The 17875-nt window shown below is 36.8% G+C and overlaps 1 protein-coding gene across 2 annotated transcripts in view; it reads right to left on the bottom strand.

Moving 5' to 3' along the window:
- Positions 1-4771: 4771 nt before the first annotated feature.
- glp2r.L (glucagon-like peptide 2 receptor L homeolog) overlaps positions 4772-17875 on the bottom strand; it is a 106833-nt gene continuing 93729 nt past the window's right edge. For both annotated transcript variants that reach the window (XM_018235488.2, XM_041576210.1), the window contains exons 8-13: positions 16626-16686; positions 13962-14031; positions 10826-10914; positions 10263-10401; positions 10043-10084; positions 4772-8076 (exon numbers count right to left, since the gene is read on the bottom strand). In XM_018235488.2, coding sequence (XP_018090977.1) covers positions 7717-8076; positions 10043-10084; positions 10263-10401; positions 10826-10914; positions 13962-14031; positions 16626-16686 — 761 coding nt within the window. In that variant the 3' untranslated portion in view covers positions 4772-7716. The remainder of the gene's footprint in view (positions 8077-10042; positions 10085-10262; positions 10402-10825; positions 10915-13961; positions 14032-16625; positions 16687-17875) is intronic.

The following is a 17875-nucleotide window of genomic DNA, read 5'->3' as shown; positions in this document are numbered from 1 at the left end:
GCAGTAATATTTGGGCACATTAGTGAAATGATCTGCCCCTTAGTCTATACTGCAGCCTGTGTTCTGAAGGTGTTAACAATAGACACGTACTGGAACGTAGTGACGCCATACTTCTTTAGTTTACTGTACTGGCACGTCAGTACGTCTATTGACACCTTCAGCCCTAAAGAAGTATGTGAGATCGGTGCATCACTACGTGCCAGTATGTGTCTATTGCTAACACCTTCAGCACACAGGCAGCAGTATAGACCAAGTGGTAGATCATTTCACTAGTGTGCCTTAATATTACTGATATGGGATTCCCGTTCACACTGTGCTGGGGGACCTCATTATTATTAATTTCATGACGGAGGCTGAGGGCTGGTGTAAATTTGAAAACAGGCCGCTTTGGACATGCCTATTTTAATAACTTTCATGTCATTCATGGTTTTAGAGAAAATGAGTTTAATTGTGGTTTCAGCTCTAATAAAGAAGCTTTTGTGGTTTTTACACTCGACTTCTCGACTTTTTAGAGCGTTTTAAAAAATTAAAAATTTGTAGAGATTTGTGGGATAAAAATGGAAATTTGATTGTTAGTAAATGGGCCCCCATGGAATATATAATATGTCAAATCTATCAAACCAAACATTTATAGGTTTTGGAGAAGTTATATTATGTCTGACTGGTTCAGGCATAACATATGACAAATCGAATTGTTGAATGGATTTTGTCTAATACAGGTATGGGATCCGTTATCCGGAAACTTGTTATCCAGAAAGATCTGAATTACGGAAAGGCTGTCTCCCTTAGACTCCATTATAATCATATAATACAAATTGTAAAAAAATTATTTCCTTTTTAATAATAATAAAACATTAGCTTGTACTTGCTACAAACTAAGATATAATTAATCCTTATTGGAAGCAAAACCAGCCTATTAGGGTTATTTCATGTTTAAATGATTTTCTAGTAGACTTAAGGTATGAAGATCCAAATTACAGAAAGACCTGTTGCTCACCCCTCACCCCTGTTTATCCTTTTAGCAGCGCACCTAGAAGCAAATATATCATTACAGAGCTAATGATAATGTCATAGCGCTGTTTATTAATCTAACAACATGAATACTTTACAGTTCGCAATAATAGCACATAATTTGTCTGGAGCATAGTAACACTTCACATTATTCACAGATATTTTAAGCAGTGTAAAGAAGACATCTAATTAGAGAAATTATGTTTTATTTTAGCTTCTGTTGTACAGAGTTTCAAAAGAAGACTATAGCTAAAGTTGTCATGTATTTTATGATTAACTTAAAAAAAGAATCCCAATGTAAAAACCAAAGAAGTTTTTTTATTATTATCTCACCGGTAATACGTGGGGTCTGGGTACTCATGCTCCAGACTTAAAGCTTAAGGTGGAGGTATCCAACCAAAAGAGAAGAACGGCAGGCACTCACAGATCCCACAAACAGGCTTGTAACAGTACTGAAAACTTTATTTAAGCCACAAAAATAGAAAATGACATAGCCTTACGTGTTTCGTGCTAATAGGCACTTAATCATAGGCTGTACCTCTTGGCATGAAACGCGGAACGCTATGTAATTTTCTATTTTTGTGGACTTAATAAAGTTTTCAGTTCTTTTACAAGCCTAGATGTGGGATCTGTGAGTGCCTGTCATTTTTCTCTCTTGGATGTATTTTATGATATCTTTAAACACTTTTTTTACGCATTTATTTTTCTTTCCCTTGAAGAAGCAGCAGATACAATGTAGGAGCATGAATGACACCCTACGGTGAGTACCCTAGTGAAGAAGAGTGGAAGGACTATGACAGCTCCATTAGTGACATCAGTGTAAGCCTGTGCCAGTAGCAACAATTACACTGGGGAATGGTCTTATTGATTCTCTTGGATGGTAGTTGTGTAGCTGTTGATTGGGCATAAGTTGTGAATAAGGGCCCTGGGGAATGAGCAATATTAAAGGTTAAGGGGTGAGTTCATAAATTGGGATAGTGTTCCGTATAGCAATTAGTTGTGCTCATGTATAAGAACCTGAGCTCCACCAAGGACTGAGTAATGTAAGTACCCTGGTGATTTACATAAGCCTGGGGACCCAATAGTCCCTTGTTTACACTGGGAAGGTATGATCCCAGTATGATCCCAAACATAAAATACTTAAAGTCCCCTTGTGTAAATGGTCACATGCCTGTTCGTAGGTCCACTCTGCCTGATATTGTATGTACACAGCTGAATTTTCTGATAATCACTTGATTCTTGATACTCCTGAACACTGCCTGCTTACACTGACCTGCACCTAGACCTTGGCTCCAGATTTTGTTTACCCCTTGGCTCCTTGCCATTAAACCTTTACCAGCCTTGCCTCTCTGTCTATGCCTACCTCCCTGACTTGCTTGTACAAGTTCCTGTTTCTTGTACCTACCTTTCCTACCCTATATGTTCCAATGTCTGTTTGATATGCCCACCTTGTTGAACCTGCCTGTGCCTAAATTAAATATAAGCCTGCTTTCCAAAACCTCTTCTGTCTGTGCTCTAGTTCCTGCGCTAGTTCCTGTTTGTAAAAAGAGTAACCTTCCAGGAGATTCGGGGGAATCTAAACTGATAAGTGATGGGCAAATTTGCGCCGAAATTCCCGAAATGGGAATGGCGAAAAATTTGCTTCTAGTTTTTGACGGTGGCCTCCGTTTTTGACGGTGGCGTCCGTTTTTTTTTTGTCACCGGCACACATTCGTCCATAAAACGGACGCCAGCGTCCATTTTTTTTTTGACGCCGGCAAATTGTCGTCAGCGAATTTTCGCGGCCATTTCACGAATTTATTCGCCAGCAGCGAATTGCGCTAATTCACCGTGAATTTGCGCTTGCCGAATAAATTCGCCCATCACAAAAACTTATATAACTGTGAGCATCAGTCATTTATAGTTATTTTATCATACCTAAGGTCTGGAAGGTCAGAAAGAACCCCTTTTTTTGGGGGGGGTCTAATATTATAAATCTTCCCTTTTCACAAAGTCTTTTATTCATAAGATTTGGTGTTAAATAGAATTAAGAGAAAAAGGACATGATTCTATTCAATCTGCAAATCATTTTGGCGCAATCTTTTGTTCGTTTTTTGTTGTTGTGATGTTTTTCCCACTGAATAAGAAAAGTGATATCAATCACATTCATTACAAAGGCTAAATAATTATCATCCTCACACACCAGCACTTAGAAACCTAATCAGCTTAGACTCTTTCTCTGCAGGCATTAGGGCCTAATTCTGCCATAGGATGCCAATGGGATTAAATCACCATCTGTGTTTTGAGGTCATATGCTCAAGTGATACATGTGTAATGTTGGCCTGTGTTGTTATTTCGTTTTAGGTACTTCTCCGCACATAAATAAACAACGCACATGGCATATGTAGGCAACCAGTGGGCAGCAAGGTTAGTCTGTATTTTATAATCACAGTGTAAAGATTAAAGGGTGCAGGACTTGAGATTTGATATATAATGACATATTAAATGTTCAAGCTTGCCTGTAGTCATTGGATACCCATTGTAGTGTCGCTAAAATTACCTGGCATATGGAATCATTTTAGTCAAGTAGATGCCCATTGCAGCATCTCTCGCATTAACTGCCATAACAATGTTTTAGTATTTAAGTGCCAAGCCCTACTGGCATGTGTATAAATGAGTGGCACAATCACTCTTTGATAAAGGTCATTTACTCTTGCACATGGCTGCCCTTCTCTGACATCTCCAGTAAATAAGTAACTCCCCAGCGAATGAGGTAGAATCAGAGTGCACAGACTTGACTGGCATGTTGGGGCTATAGATCTCCTGCCAAAATTGTGGACCAAACCTGCCTGCTTGCACGTTCAGGGCAGGCCTATGAAACATTAGTGTTGAAACTCTGCATGCACCCAATAAATAATTTACCCTGCTGAGCGCTATAATTGGCTTTTATGTGATCAGGTGACAGTATTACAGAACTGCTCAGGAACTGGGGGCAGGCTTTGAGTGTTAAGTTTTGATCTCCGGTAGCTTTGGCCACAAATGGGAAATATGCAGAATGGCTGTTATCTCCCCATAGTTTGATCATCCACATTGTGGGGAAAGTTGGAGGAGGACTCACAGATCAAATTCATTTTGTTTGGAAATTATATTGTCCTGTTTGTTTCTAGCTAATGACTGAGCTATGATAGACTTTCCAGGGACTGATAGTTGGGAGAGCATTTAATGTCACCACTTCACTTTTGCAGGCATTTGCTTTTCAGCCAGCCAACAGAATATATTCCTGTAGGCATTTCGATTCCTGTAGGCGTCTGCATGCCACCATTATTTTAGACTGTAGGAGTCTTCTATACCTGCCTAGTCTTTAGGATTTAGGCAGCCTCCCACCACATTAACAAAAGAGTTAGGGCTCTAAAGAGTAAGTGTGAGGCCAAAATAACATTACAGCACTATTATAACTAATGGATCATCTCATTGCTCATGTAGCTTTCACCATAGATTGCAAAATCATCTACTGAGGGAAAAACGCCCCAGAGGTTGACCAACCTTTTGTTTTTTACACGTCATATCATGTGGTTGCAGAATGATTTCAGTTGACGGCTGTTAACCAATGACACATTTAGCATCCAAAGCTGACTAAGCATCCCTGACTCTTTAAATGTCAGCATTAGGAGGACAGGGTTTAAAGCTCTGTAATTGTTGTGTTGTAATGAGATTATATCATCAGCACCAGTTTTCCTTCTAGAGAATGAGTACATAAAAATAATAAGCAGCATTATTCATTTACACTTTTTTATTAAAATTTGATTACAAAACATGTGGCTAATATACAAATAGTAATGTTTTTGATCTGAATATAGCAAAACATTTGTTCAAAGGAACCATAACCTTTCTTTTTAATCTTAGTTGTGCTAGAAAACTGATCTGTGAACTGTAAAGCATAATTTGTTATTGTTATGCAAAGAAATACTCACGAGGAACAAGCAACAGCAGGTGGGGCAAATACAGGGGTAGACAATATGGGTCTTTTAGTTTAAAGGCTAAGGAACACTGCGTTACTTTGCATTGCTGCCAATGGAAAGTGACCCATCAACTAGTACAGCTAACTGGGAGACCTATAAACAAGGTCATATTTTTACCAACTGATGCAGTGTTTGGCAATAATTACACAGTGCTGTGTATTGTGCTGATTTGCACAGTAAAAACATTTTTTTTGTTAATAAACATGGACCATATTGCTTGACCACATGTACAAGGTTCAGGCTGACATTTGGCCTGTACTAACAGATACATGTATCGGACTTCTCACTTCTACAACAAATGTCTGTGGTTTCTGTGCCTTTAAAAAAAAATACTTATCTTCTCATTCCCTTAAAACCCCAACTCTTCTAAATAATCATCAACAGATAAGAAGTAAACCCTCTCCAGACAATTTACCCCGTAGCGCCAGTGCACAGCCATCCTGCCTTTTGAAAAACCAAAACTGTTCCCCTGTAGTAGAACCAGAAATGGCAGAACTGCACAGCTGTATTGGTGATGTCTGTTCCACTCCTGGATTGGATGTCAATTATCAGAATGAGAACTGTCCAAGGCTGGTAAAAAGCATTATTTCTGAAGATATATGGGAAGATTTTCAAATAGAATGATTGTATATCAACATATTATATATATATATATATATATATATAAATATATATATATATTACATATACGTATATAGTTGAATTCAATTTAACATTTACATATTCACAGTTTAATAATGAAATACACAGAGGTGTGTCCTTTTTGCCATATATACATTTTAGACATTATATACTTCTTTAATATTGTACATCATCTTAATGTATATACATTTTCAGCTCTAATAACAAAGGAAGCACATTGAGAGCTAACATATATATGTTGTATATTATTATTTGTTTAGAATGTATAAGGTACTAGAAGTGATCTACCAGCAGACAAGGGATCTATCTGCTTGTGGCTTGAATGGTGTCCAGTGGTGGTGTCCTTTTGCAGATCTTTATTTTCTAAGGACCATAAATTAACATTTCTAGGAAAGTTAGTGAATTTACTAGCAGCAGGAGATGCTGGAGCTTTCATTTTAATTAGCTGGAAAAGCCCTGCAAAGTATCTTTTTGTGAAAAAGGGTGACACTTCCCTTTTCATTTATCTAAACTTTTAAAATAAGCTGAAATAAAAAAAAAAAATCATGAAACTGGAATTAATAACAGTTCTTGTTTTTTAGCTTTCATCCACATCATTGGAGATGATTTTTCCAATAATGGCAATATAGAGACCATGGCAGATTTAGAAAGGGTGCCCCAATAATGTTGGAACGTTCAGGCACTAACAATATTAAACACCCTTCATATAAAATTCCCATCTGAACAACAAACAGTAAACTGCTAAACCCATGATGAAGGGTACAAACATCACAAGGCACACACACAGTATGGACATTTCATATAAGGATTTATCAGTTTTAGACTAGCTTTTTCCAAACTTGATCGCAAAAATTTTTTTCAAAATTACTAGCATATTTGCGGAGAACTAGAAACTTGAAAAACTCCATCATGCTAACTTGTGTTTTAAAATTTTGATTCCAATAAAAAAATGCATTTTCCATTCACTTTTAAAAATTAGACTTATAAAAATAAAGCTTGCCAGTTTTATTTTGCAATTTTTTTAACAGAATTTTAAATTTGTAAAATAAGAATTTAAAAAATCACTTTGTCACAATTTTCTTGAATTGTGTAAACCGTTTGATCATAGGACCTTAGGTTGCTATGGGTTATTGCCCAGGTGCAAATTTGCCCAGTGTTTATAAACGAGCCCCAATGTGGGCTATATTTTCAACATTCAACAGATTTTATTATTGTAATAGAATTTTAAAAAATGCAATTTTCATTGAAATTCATTTTTTTTCCATTAACTTAATGCAATCAAATTTCTGTATTCCATTTTTTACATAAATATGCTAGATTCTAGCTAAACATATAGATTTTCTGTTTTAATAAGTCTCCGGTGCCATTGTGCCCCATTGACTTTTATATATGGTGGTTGCCAAGGTTTTTTTTTTATTGAAAAAACCTGAAAATTAGAATTTGGAAAACTTGAATTGAAAAAACGTAGACCGTTTATTTTGGCAACGATTTTCTTGAATTGTGGAAAATACATGTTCTTGAAGTTTTATAAATAGGCCTCCTAGGCGTCAACTTTAAGGTCATTGGTACCTGTGGCTTTTAAAAACAAAACATTACTGTAACTTGTGATAGTTGAGCAGATACCATCAATACTTTTGTTCTAGCACCTGAAAGTCGACAGATGGTTTTGACGTACTTTGATTCATTTCTATACATGCTGTGCATTCTCCAGCTAATAAAATAGACCACAACATAGATCTCTAAGGTTTTTGATATGGACAATGGTACAAATAAATCACTGAACCAGTTCAGTAGTCCTTTAAGAAACATTGCACAAATGTGTTACCATTGCTTCACACACTGGCTGGAAGACTTCATATTTGTAACTGTGTGTTGGTTTAAAGATCCTGTGTTTTATAGTCAAAGTGGGTTTACTCACCATTCATCACTTACTATTGGTTAAAGTGGTGATCAATTCATACAGTAAACCTAGGATCTTTATGAGGATACCACTAGATTGTGTCATGAACTTTCACTGAAGGTAGAGAAGAGAAGGCTTCCCCCGATGGTTTTCAGTTCAGTTGGTTCATAAAATAACAGAATCATCAATCTGAAAGTCATTGGATTTTAGATCTTCAAAGGTCTCCTCTATTGTTTCACCCATTGTTAAACCACCGTCACTACTCTCTGACACACTTCCTCTTGCAAAATACTGGACAGGTCGTTGTGGGTTCAAATCTTTAATCACGTTGACTTTCACATTAAGAAGCTGAACACTACTGGGACGCTTGTCTTCTTGGTAGAACCCATTTTTTCTGATGATCTTGTTCCTTGGGGGTTTTGAACTTTTTGACTGATACTTGACCGTGTTGTCAATGAAATAGCTTTTGCATGGAAAATAATGTAACAGGAAGAGGTTCCATTGTTTCCGCAGCTCTGTACGTACCTGTTAATGACGAGGAATATGTTAGCCCAATACTTGCCAACAACTCAGTGCTACAATTTTCATCAAAGCTTTTCTTTGCATTTTCCTGTTTTATCATGTTATTTTGAGAGAACTGATGCACCCAAGAAAGAAAGACATTTGCCTGTTGCTTCTTCTTGATAAACTTTTGCTCATTATCGTATGTGACATTTTAATTGTATGGTAATTTAAAATAAAAAGAACTTTGTTATCATTAAATGCATTATTTCTTTTGTGTGGATAAGAAACTACTCAAGATCTTATTCTATTGTAGTGAAATAATATGCCACACAGGCTCTCAGAAACTCTGAGAAATCAATGTGCCCTACACAAAGAAAAGGTCTTAAGGTCTTAGCAAAAAAAGAACCCTATGAACCTTATGAAAGTGAAATGTTGTTTTAATTTGTATGTTTTCTGCAATGAATGCTAAGAAAAAGCTCCCACTGACAAGAACCAGGATTTATTCTATCCACATCATAAAGGTCAATGAGTTATATGTGAAAGAGAGTAAAACTATCAATTACATCATTTCCATAGTAGAATTTACCTTTAGAAAGAGGGCATAGGAACATTGTAGTCTAATATTTTTGTATGCTATAGGATGGTTAATTCTAAGCAACTTTTAGATTAGTCTTCATTATTTATCTTTCATAGTTTTTGAATTATTTCCCTTTCTTCTTCTGACTCTTTCCAGCTTTCAAATGGGGGAGTCCCTGGCCCCATATTAAAAAGAAATGCTCTGTAAGGCTACAAATCTTAACAAATGATAATTTTTGATTCTCATCTTTCTATTCAAACCCTCTCCTATTCATATTCCATTCTCTCATTCTGTATGGTTATTAGGGTAATTTGGACCATAGCAGCTAGAATGCTGAACCTGCAAACTGGAGAGTTACTGAATAAAAAGCTAAATAACTCAAAAACCACAAATGATAAAAAATGCTAATTGTCTCAGAATATCACTCTCTATGTCATACTAAAGGTTAACTCAAAAGTGAACTGTCCCTTTAACTGGTGCAACGATGTGCCCCTTACAGTTCATTCAAAGAGCACTTCTTTCTTGGGTATGGCTGCATGTCACACCAGACAAATAATGTGGCACAAGGTGCAGATCCTTGTCCTAACCGTCCGGTATAGGATAACACTCACTGCATGTTTCAGTGGCTTTAGCAGTTGCAGTCCAATGGGGTTCACTAACAGTCTTCAACATATCCAACAAATGTAGAACACTGCAGCAATCTGGGATATGTATATATATGTCTATATGTATTTAGTGGTCACAGCCTCATTGCACCCTCACCTAATGGCTTTAAAAATTAGTGGAGAGCACAACTTTCCCTTGTTTGTTATAGTATATACAGGAGCAGTGACCAGCTCCATGTTGTAGCTCCCACCCTTACCAGCTATAGTCAGGTGATCCCAGTGGTGACCAATAAGGGCAACCATGTTTGGGAGTTTTAACCTTGAAAGCAGCAAGTAAAGTGGAAAGTGAAAGTAATTGCTTGCCCCGCCTCCATGCCTAGGCATAGAGGAGAGGCAGGCAATATTTGATTGACAGCTGATATTTTTAAATTACAACAGCTATGAATGCATTAATAAAAAAAAGAAATTGGATTTCATATTTAATTTGAAAAGGACTTGTATTATACAGATTTTTATGTCTGGGTGACGGGTCCACTTTAAGTTGCAGGAAAAACTTAGTCCCTGTGTAAAATGTATAATGAAGCAATAGAATTCTTAATGAATCAGATGAAAATTGAGTGTAGGACTGGCCAGACCAGGGATGAATGACTTATTTATAGCCAGGAGTGCTTCAGTGTTCTACCTTTACAGGATAGACAGTAAGTACAGGGTCACATTGCATCCACAAACCTGGCTCGGTGAGAGCAGGGGACATATGATGTATTCAGTATACTCACAATGGATAAGAACTGAAGTATGTACTTACCTCTGCATTGGTAAAACAATAGAATGTGGCCACCAGAAATCCCTAAAAGAAAAAACATTATTCCCTTAGTTCTGACTTTGCTCTCCTTCCTTTTCCTATTTTACAGTGTAAGAAAAGAAAAAACTCTGAAAAACAATCTGCTGATTTCTTATCTCCAATATGTGTTATGATTGCAATTTATTATGTTTAGTTTTAATCTAATGAGTATTTAGGCCGTTACCTGAAATGAGCCAAATGTCAGCTGAATGAAGAGCCAGATATGTCGCGTCACTCCCTCTACCTGCTCATCTGTAATAAACATGAAGACAACCTGGTGCATCCCCAGCAGTGGTATCAATGCGAGTGTGGCTCTCGCCAGTCTGTGGCACAGAATAAAAACAATACAGCAACTTAACTATGTTTTTGTTTTAAATCAAAAAGCAGGAAATATCAGAATATTCCATAGTCACATCTCCATCCAACCCAACGGTTTTAGAAATATTTTTTTAAACTTCTCCAAGAACCTCTCCAATGCTTTATTATCTTTTTGTTGTTCAGGCAGAGGGGGCTGGCATTGACACAACAGGAACGACTACCTGTGGATTTCCTTATTTACGGGGGGGGGGGGTCTGACCATGGGTAAAAGATAAAATCAGAGCTCTGTACCTGGTTAAGTTCTAGGGAGCTTTGATTTATTTACCCAGAGAATGGCTGAAGTGTGCGTGTTGTATTCTCATCATTGTCTCGAAAGGTATCCAAAAAATTCCAATCCCATCTTTAAAATAAACTGCTCTTGCACCTTACCTGTACTTGCAATCCGTGTACCTCATTTGCTGAGCTTTCAGTTTGGAGTACAGGAGTTTCAAAACTTTGATAAATATAAGAAAATTGATCTGCAAAAAGAAAGGTTTCCTTAAATAAACACTTTTTTATTATTCAGAGCAGAAAGGCAGAGGGTTTTTTTTTTTACAGGTCAGACTGATTTTATTCTTTTCATCTTTCATTGGAAACAATAATAAAAGTCTTAAGCTGCATAAAACGTTGCAGGTTTAAAGAAATAAATACACATTTTGCAGATTCGTACTGTTTAGAAAATAATTAGCCTGCCCTGAACAGTTTATTTTTGCATAAATATTCCTAAGATCTGCTAAAAGAATCCTTTTTTTGTAAATGATTTTTCCAATATTTTTTTATGGGGACTGATATTTATATAGCACACATTCCTGCATCGTTTTACAGAGATGATACATCATTCTGATCAGTCCCTGCCCCAGTGGAGCTACTATATTTATGTACAATTGCTGGTTCAGTAAACAATTTTGCATTATGTAAATTGCTGCTGTATTAAGTCTTCTTTTTTTGGATGCAGAGATGGTAAGCAGGTCTATGTAAAGTGCCATGAATATTTCAAAAGGGCTGCCCCTGCATAGTTGTTACACATAGTGATGGGCGAATACATTTGGCACGAATTTGCGTTGAATTCCCGTGAACGAATTTGAAACTTCGGCAAAAATTCATTGGTTGAAAAATCTGCTGCGTCCAAAAAAATTTGGCTCGCGTCAAAATTGGCACACGCATAAAAGTTGACGCCGGTCAAAATTATTCAGACGCCCATTGACTTTAATGCATTTGAACAAAATAGTCTCACTTATAAAAATTGTCGCTTGCGGCGAAATTGACATGCGCCAAAATTAATTTGAAGCCCATTGACTTGGCGTTTTGCAAATTTTTCGCTGTTTCGCGAATATTTCGGCAGAGATCGCCCATCACTAGTTACACAGGCCCTTTGCCTACCAGCTTCTAACGCAACCTGTTCCCAGAGTATGAAGGTCATTAGACGCATAGTTGAGATTTCTTTAACAGCACCCTCTTGTCACAGGCAGGTGGCAATATCTAAGTTACTTATGTGGAGAGAGCACAGTATTGGCTCTGTGCCTTATAAATGAAGGGTTGTTCATATGTTTATGACAAAAATACTATCACGCTTTTGGGTGGAGCCAAGCGTTCTACCAGGTGATAGAGTAACACTGGCACATCTAAAATAGCACTTATCCATTATCCATACTTTCTGCCCCCATAATACTGAGCATGATGGGAAATACAGGCCGGATTAAGGTCCCTTAACTAATCCAGCAGTTTTAGTTCATACAAACTCCTGTAGTAGGTTATAAGGTTTCTATTCATTTTGTTTCACTGAAGCAATCACGGAAAAACTAGTAGAGTTTTTCCTCATGTCAATTGCATTGGAGTGGATTGAAGGTTTTTGTTCTATTGTTTTTATCATGCCAAATGCTTTGAAGTCAAATACATTCTGAGAGTCAATGGTCATTTTTGCTCATGCCACATGCATTGAAGTTAATAATAGGCAGATTTATCAAGGGTCAAATTGAAAATTAGAATTTTTGAATAACAATTTTTGAATTTGAATTACAATTTTTGAGTTTTTTTATGGCCAAAACTGTCAAATTCCACTAGGGAATTGTTAAAATTCAATTCAAGTTTTTTTTTTAAATTGAATTAGATTTTCTAAATTTATCATACACTGGCCCTTTAAGAATTCGAATTCGACTATTCGCCACCTTAAACCTGCCAAATTTCTGTTTTAACCAATGGAAGAGGTCCTGGGATCAATTTGGAGTTGCTTGCAGCCTTCCTAACATTTAGTTTGATTCTTATCAAATTTGATTCGAATTCGATTAGAATTCAATTAGAATTCAATTAGAATTCATTTCGAATTTGCGGGTCGATCCTATTCACCTTCGTTTCAAAAATTAGATTTTTATAATAAATTGCATTTGGTCAAATTTCGAGTTTGTGGGAGTTTAAAATAACTCCTATGAACTCGAAATTGACCCTTGATAAATCTGACCCAAGAGGGGTTATTTACTAAACTGAATTTTTTTTTTATAAAATTGGACTTTTAAAAAAACACGAATTTTTCGGAATTTATTAAACCCCTAGGATGGGAAAGTCAGAATCTGAAAATCCGGCATCTCAGACCTGTCGAGGTTGCATATAAGTCAATGGGAGAAGTTCCAATGATTTTTTGATGTGCGCTGGGTTTCGTGCAATTGCCTGAAGTTTTCACAGTTTTCAAGTGAAAACCCGGAAAAAATAGTGAAAATTTGATGAAAAAATCAGAAAAAATCTTGAAAATTTTTTTGCCACAAAGCAAATTTTTGGGAAAATGTAATAATAAATAAGCATAAAAAAAACAGCCGAACGGATTTTATCTGAGTTTGTATCAGAAAATATTGAGATAAATTTGGGCTTTGATAAATAACCCCCTTAGTGTTTTCTCTCATGGCAATACAAAACGAATTGCAAAATTTTAACACAAATTTGCAAAAATGAACGCCACTCGCAAAAAATGCAAATTTCACAAATCTTTTCCAGGCTAAATAATGTGCTCATCCCTAAAGGTTACTAATGTAAGGAGGCCTATTTATTAACATTTGAGATTGAAAAAATCATGGTAAAAACACCTGATCGTGATTTTTTTTTGTATATGAGTTTTCAAATGCATCTGCTAAGAAAAAATCTCAAAATTTCAAGTGAAAATATTTGGGAGCTTCAAATCAATGGGAGGTATGTTTTCAACCTTAAAATCTAATTTTTCAGGGTTTTTTCCCCAAAAATATTTGTGATCAAGAAAAAGAATCAGGTTTAATTTTTTTGATCAAAAAATTGCTAAACTGACTTACCATACTCTTTTGACTCCTCAAGGCTTCCCTTATTCCAAGATGGGAGGCTTTTTGCAGTCAATAAATATTTTCCCCCTTACACAGCTTAAGAACTAGAAGATAATGGTTTTACTTGGGCAAGTTTGAACTTGATGGACGTGTCTCTTTTTTTTTATATACATAATCTGCATAAACCCTTAAAACATCTTTGTTTCATACAGTTGCACGGGGACTCCACAGGAACCCTGAATACATACCAATATACAAAGCAGCACTGGCCCACGGATTATCCACCAGATTCCAGGACTTTCATTCATTCCCCAGCATCTACAACACATAGTAAACTATGGGGAAACTTTAATTTTACATATGCCGCTCTGAACTTTAATTTTCATAGCACCATATTATTAGAGGAAACCAAAGCAGCAAGAGGAAATTTTCACAAATATAGGAGAACATACAAACGCAATGCATATAGTTCCTTGGTCTGAACTGAGCCCAGGCAAGAATTCTAAATATACTCACCCTTTCTGCACTATGTGCACCAGCTGCCTTGCAGGCAGGCTTTGAGCCCTTTGCATACTGCCATCCTTTGGTGGATTTAAGACAGAATTCTTAATATGATTTGTAAATAGTGATGGGCGAATTTCAGGCGAAATTCGTGAAACGGAGAAAAATTATGGAAATGGCGCCGCATCTCATTTTTAAACGCCGGCGTCTGTGTTTGACACTGTTTTTTGGATGCCGGCACCTGTTTTTTTTAAGGCTTGAATTCATGCCTGCCGAATAAATTCGCCCATCACTAGTTGTTAATCTACACAGAAATCTTTGCCATGTCTCAATATCTACAAGATATTTTCTGTGCAGAAGGAGAACAGAATGGAGACAGTGCTCCTCTATAACAGTGTATTGTAGTGTACTTCTTCCTATTAGCAGGGGCGATCCGCCAATGAGGCGAGCTGAGGCGCTCGCCTCAGGCGGCATCGCCAGCTAGGTTTCCAGGGGCGGCAAAAAGCCGCTCCTGGTGCCTTTAAGAGCCGAATTTCCGGTTTTTGAACCGGAAATTCGGCTTTACTAGGGGGAGAGAGCGCAATTGCGCTCTCCGCACTAGCGTTGCTGCCTCCCCCCCGGAAATCGAATCGGGCTGGGGGGGGCGGCATTACTGGAGCCGCCTCAGGCGGCAATGCATACCGAAACGGCGCTGCCTATTAGTATCATAGGTAACCTCTAAATAGCAAAGTATGACACATCCATATTCTGCTGAATGTAGTGTCACTAAGATAGAGTATACTTTTTATTTCCCATGACACTCATTAATAGAACAATATTGGAAGAAACACTGGGGGGCTATTATGGTCAGATGATGCTGTTTGCAGTATAGATTCTGCCCACTAGATGGTGTTTGAAAGCCCAGGAACCCTCTCCCGAGTTCATACTGGATGACATGCTGAATAAGTGTATCTACAGGGGATAATTTTTTTGCCCTGTGTAATTTGTTCTCAGTAAGTAATTGTGTAGCAGATACAAGAGGTGAGACTGGGCTGGGGCCACCTTCTTACATTAAGACCCCAGAGCTCTAACAGTGCTTCTCATCTCTGTGTAATTATTTTGGGTGTGGTCTCATACCTATAGAACCACTGGGGATATCACAATCTTCCTTGAATAGGAAAACCACAAAATTAGATGGCAATTCTGTTAGTTGTAGTAAATCAACTGATGACACATAGGGGGTTATTTACTAAGCTCTGAATACCCGAAATTCCCCCAAAATTATTTTTTTATAAAATCGGACTTTTGAAAAAATCATGATATTTTCAGAATTTATTAAACCCCGAGGGCTAAAAAGCCTGAATATAAAAACACGGCATCTCAAACCTGTCGAGGTTGCATAAAAGTCAATGGGAACAGTGTCTGGGGTTTCGGGCAATTTCACTATGTTTTCTGAGCTTTTCGGGGAAAATTCATGAAAAAATCGTGAAAATCTGAGCTATTCCTGCAAAGCAAATTTTCGGAAAAATTTTATAATAAATAAACGTTAAAAACCCGAGCGGGTTAGATCGGAGTTTGTAGCAGACGAAATTGAGATAAATTCGGACCTTGATAAATTACCCCCTAGGGAAGGGACGTTATGCTCTTAAATGTACCGCCTTGATTCCAAAGTGGATAGCCTGATTGCTGATTATTTTGCTATTTCTCTAGTCTGTTGTGCCACCAAATGACTGATGGAGAAGAAGGCTACCGATCAATCATTACAACATGCAAATTATTGTATTTAAATCACAGCAACAGCCATAAATATAGATAGAGTGTAATCCTATAACCCTGAAAGTGTTGGGGAGGGGAGTAGAGGGTTTTCCCTGAGGAATAAATGAGGATCTATCAGCAACTAATTGACATATAATCAATGTGACTCAAAATAAAGTGCTCAGTCTAAGCGATATGTTAACGATCCCTCACTGAAAACAAAAAGAGCTGAATGTCCCAGGAATTTTTCTAATTGGTTGCTAACAAAAGCCAGTCAGTTGGTATGTGCATGTGACTTTGAACCCAAGTGTATTTGTGTCTTTCCCCAGTGTTGAAAGTAATAACGATTACTATTAATGCTATAATAATATATACCAAAGTTGGGTGTTTCATTTTTTGCATTCAGTGTGGGGAGGGACTTCCTCTGTTACACAGGAAGTGACCTGGCATCTGTTAAAGCTCTCAGCCTGTGCATCAAAGCACAAAGCACACTTTTAAATACTCAACAGAACAACCTGTCGGCATTTATATATCATGATCGTTTATAGGGGTCAGTATCATATTGTTTGTCTACATACAGCATAGGGATATATTTTTTTAAAATCTTTGTCACATTTAAATATGTTACATGTTAGACATTTGAATCATACAAAAAAAATCTATTATTTCTGACTTACCTGATATTTTCATAGTATAGTCTTGCTATTACCCAGGGTATAACAAAGAGGAGTGGAAATACTGTAGAGAAAAAGGGGGTAAAGTGAGTAAAAATGGTCACTCAATTCATTTTTTGTTTTTTACAGAAAATCATTTTACACACATGCCCATCCATTTTCCCCTGCAATCACATACATGTCAGGTTATGGGGGTACACAAACTAATTCTCAAAAAGTTCCTCTACACACAGATAAGTACTAAACTAGTACTAAACTAGAACTAAAAGGAGTGAGTGTTTTTATCACTCTAAACTTCACTTAAAATTGGTGAATCATTAATTTCAATAAGTCTGAAAAATCTCGAATTAGTCTCAAAAACTGGAATTTTAAAATCACTTGAATTGAAGTCCCAATGACTAGAACATAAACTTGGCAGTTTTGGAGCTTTTTGCATTTGCTTTTGTAAAACTTGAATTTGAACGTAGTCATGATAGCTGTATTTTTGGCCGCAAAAAAACTTAAGTTGCGTTAATAGTCAAATAGCGGTAACTCATCTTGAATATGTTTACTTCTTCAGTTTTGTTCAGTGGTAGGGAATTCCCTGGCATTTTATTAGCTAATATAGTGTAGAAAATTCAAATTAGTTATAAATGAAGTTGTGGTTAGCAAGTAAACTGAGGGGCATGACTTCCACTGCATTTTCATTTCACAAACTTTCTTGTATTTATGCCAAAGGAAACAAAGAATTTTTCGTAAAAATAAAAAGGCACAAAAGAAAGGATACTTGGGACCAAGTCTTGGGTTCCCAAAGCAAATGTTGCTATAGATACAATAATAATCATCATCAGTCACCAGTGCGTGATGTGGGAACTGAATGCAGCATTTTAGAGTATGCAAAGGGACAGAAGGGAGAAGATAGCAATGGCAAATGCAAATGTATATATTTATATATTAATATTTAAATGAAAATAGCAAATGCAAGCGCAATATTATTATGTTATAAATTACTAAATCTAAAAAATGTGAAATGCCATTGGGTCATTTAAGAAGATCATTTGAAGTGAACGTTTAGGGTTGTTTTGGGATGGCAGACTTATCAAGACTTCACAGGCCTAGAGGTGGTGATTGTAGTTAAATTTTTTTAGACCTGAAAAGTTAATTTATTGAAAAAAAATCCTGTCCTCCAATTTACTGCGTGGAAAGTTTATTTTTATTCCCTTAGAGACGAAACTGGCTGTCTGTCTTGGTTATGTATTTTGCTGCATATTTGC

The sequence above is a fragment of the Xenopus laevis genome, chromosome 9_10L (genome assembly GCF_017654675.1).
Source record: "Xenopus laevis strain J_2021 chromosome 9_10L, Xenopus_laevis_v10.1, whole genome shotgun sequence".
Taxonomy (NCBI): Eukaryota; Metazoa; Chordata; class Amphibia; order Anura; family Pipidae; genus Xenopus; species Xenopus laevis.
This window is presented reverse-complemented; position numbering and strand designations above follow the sequence as displayed.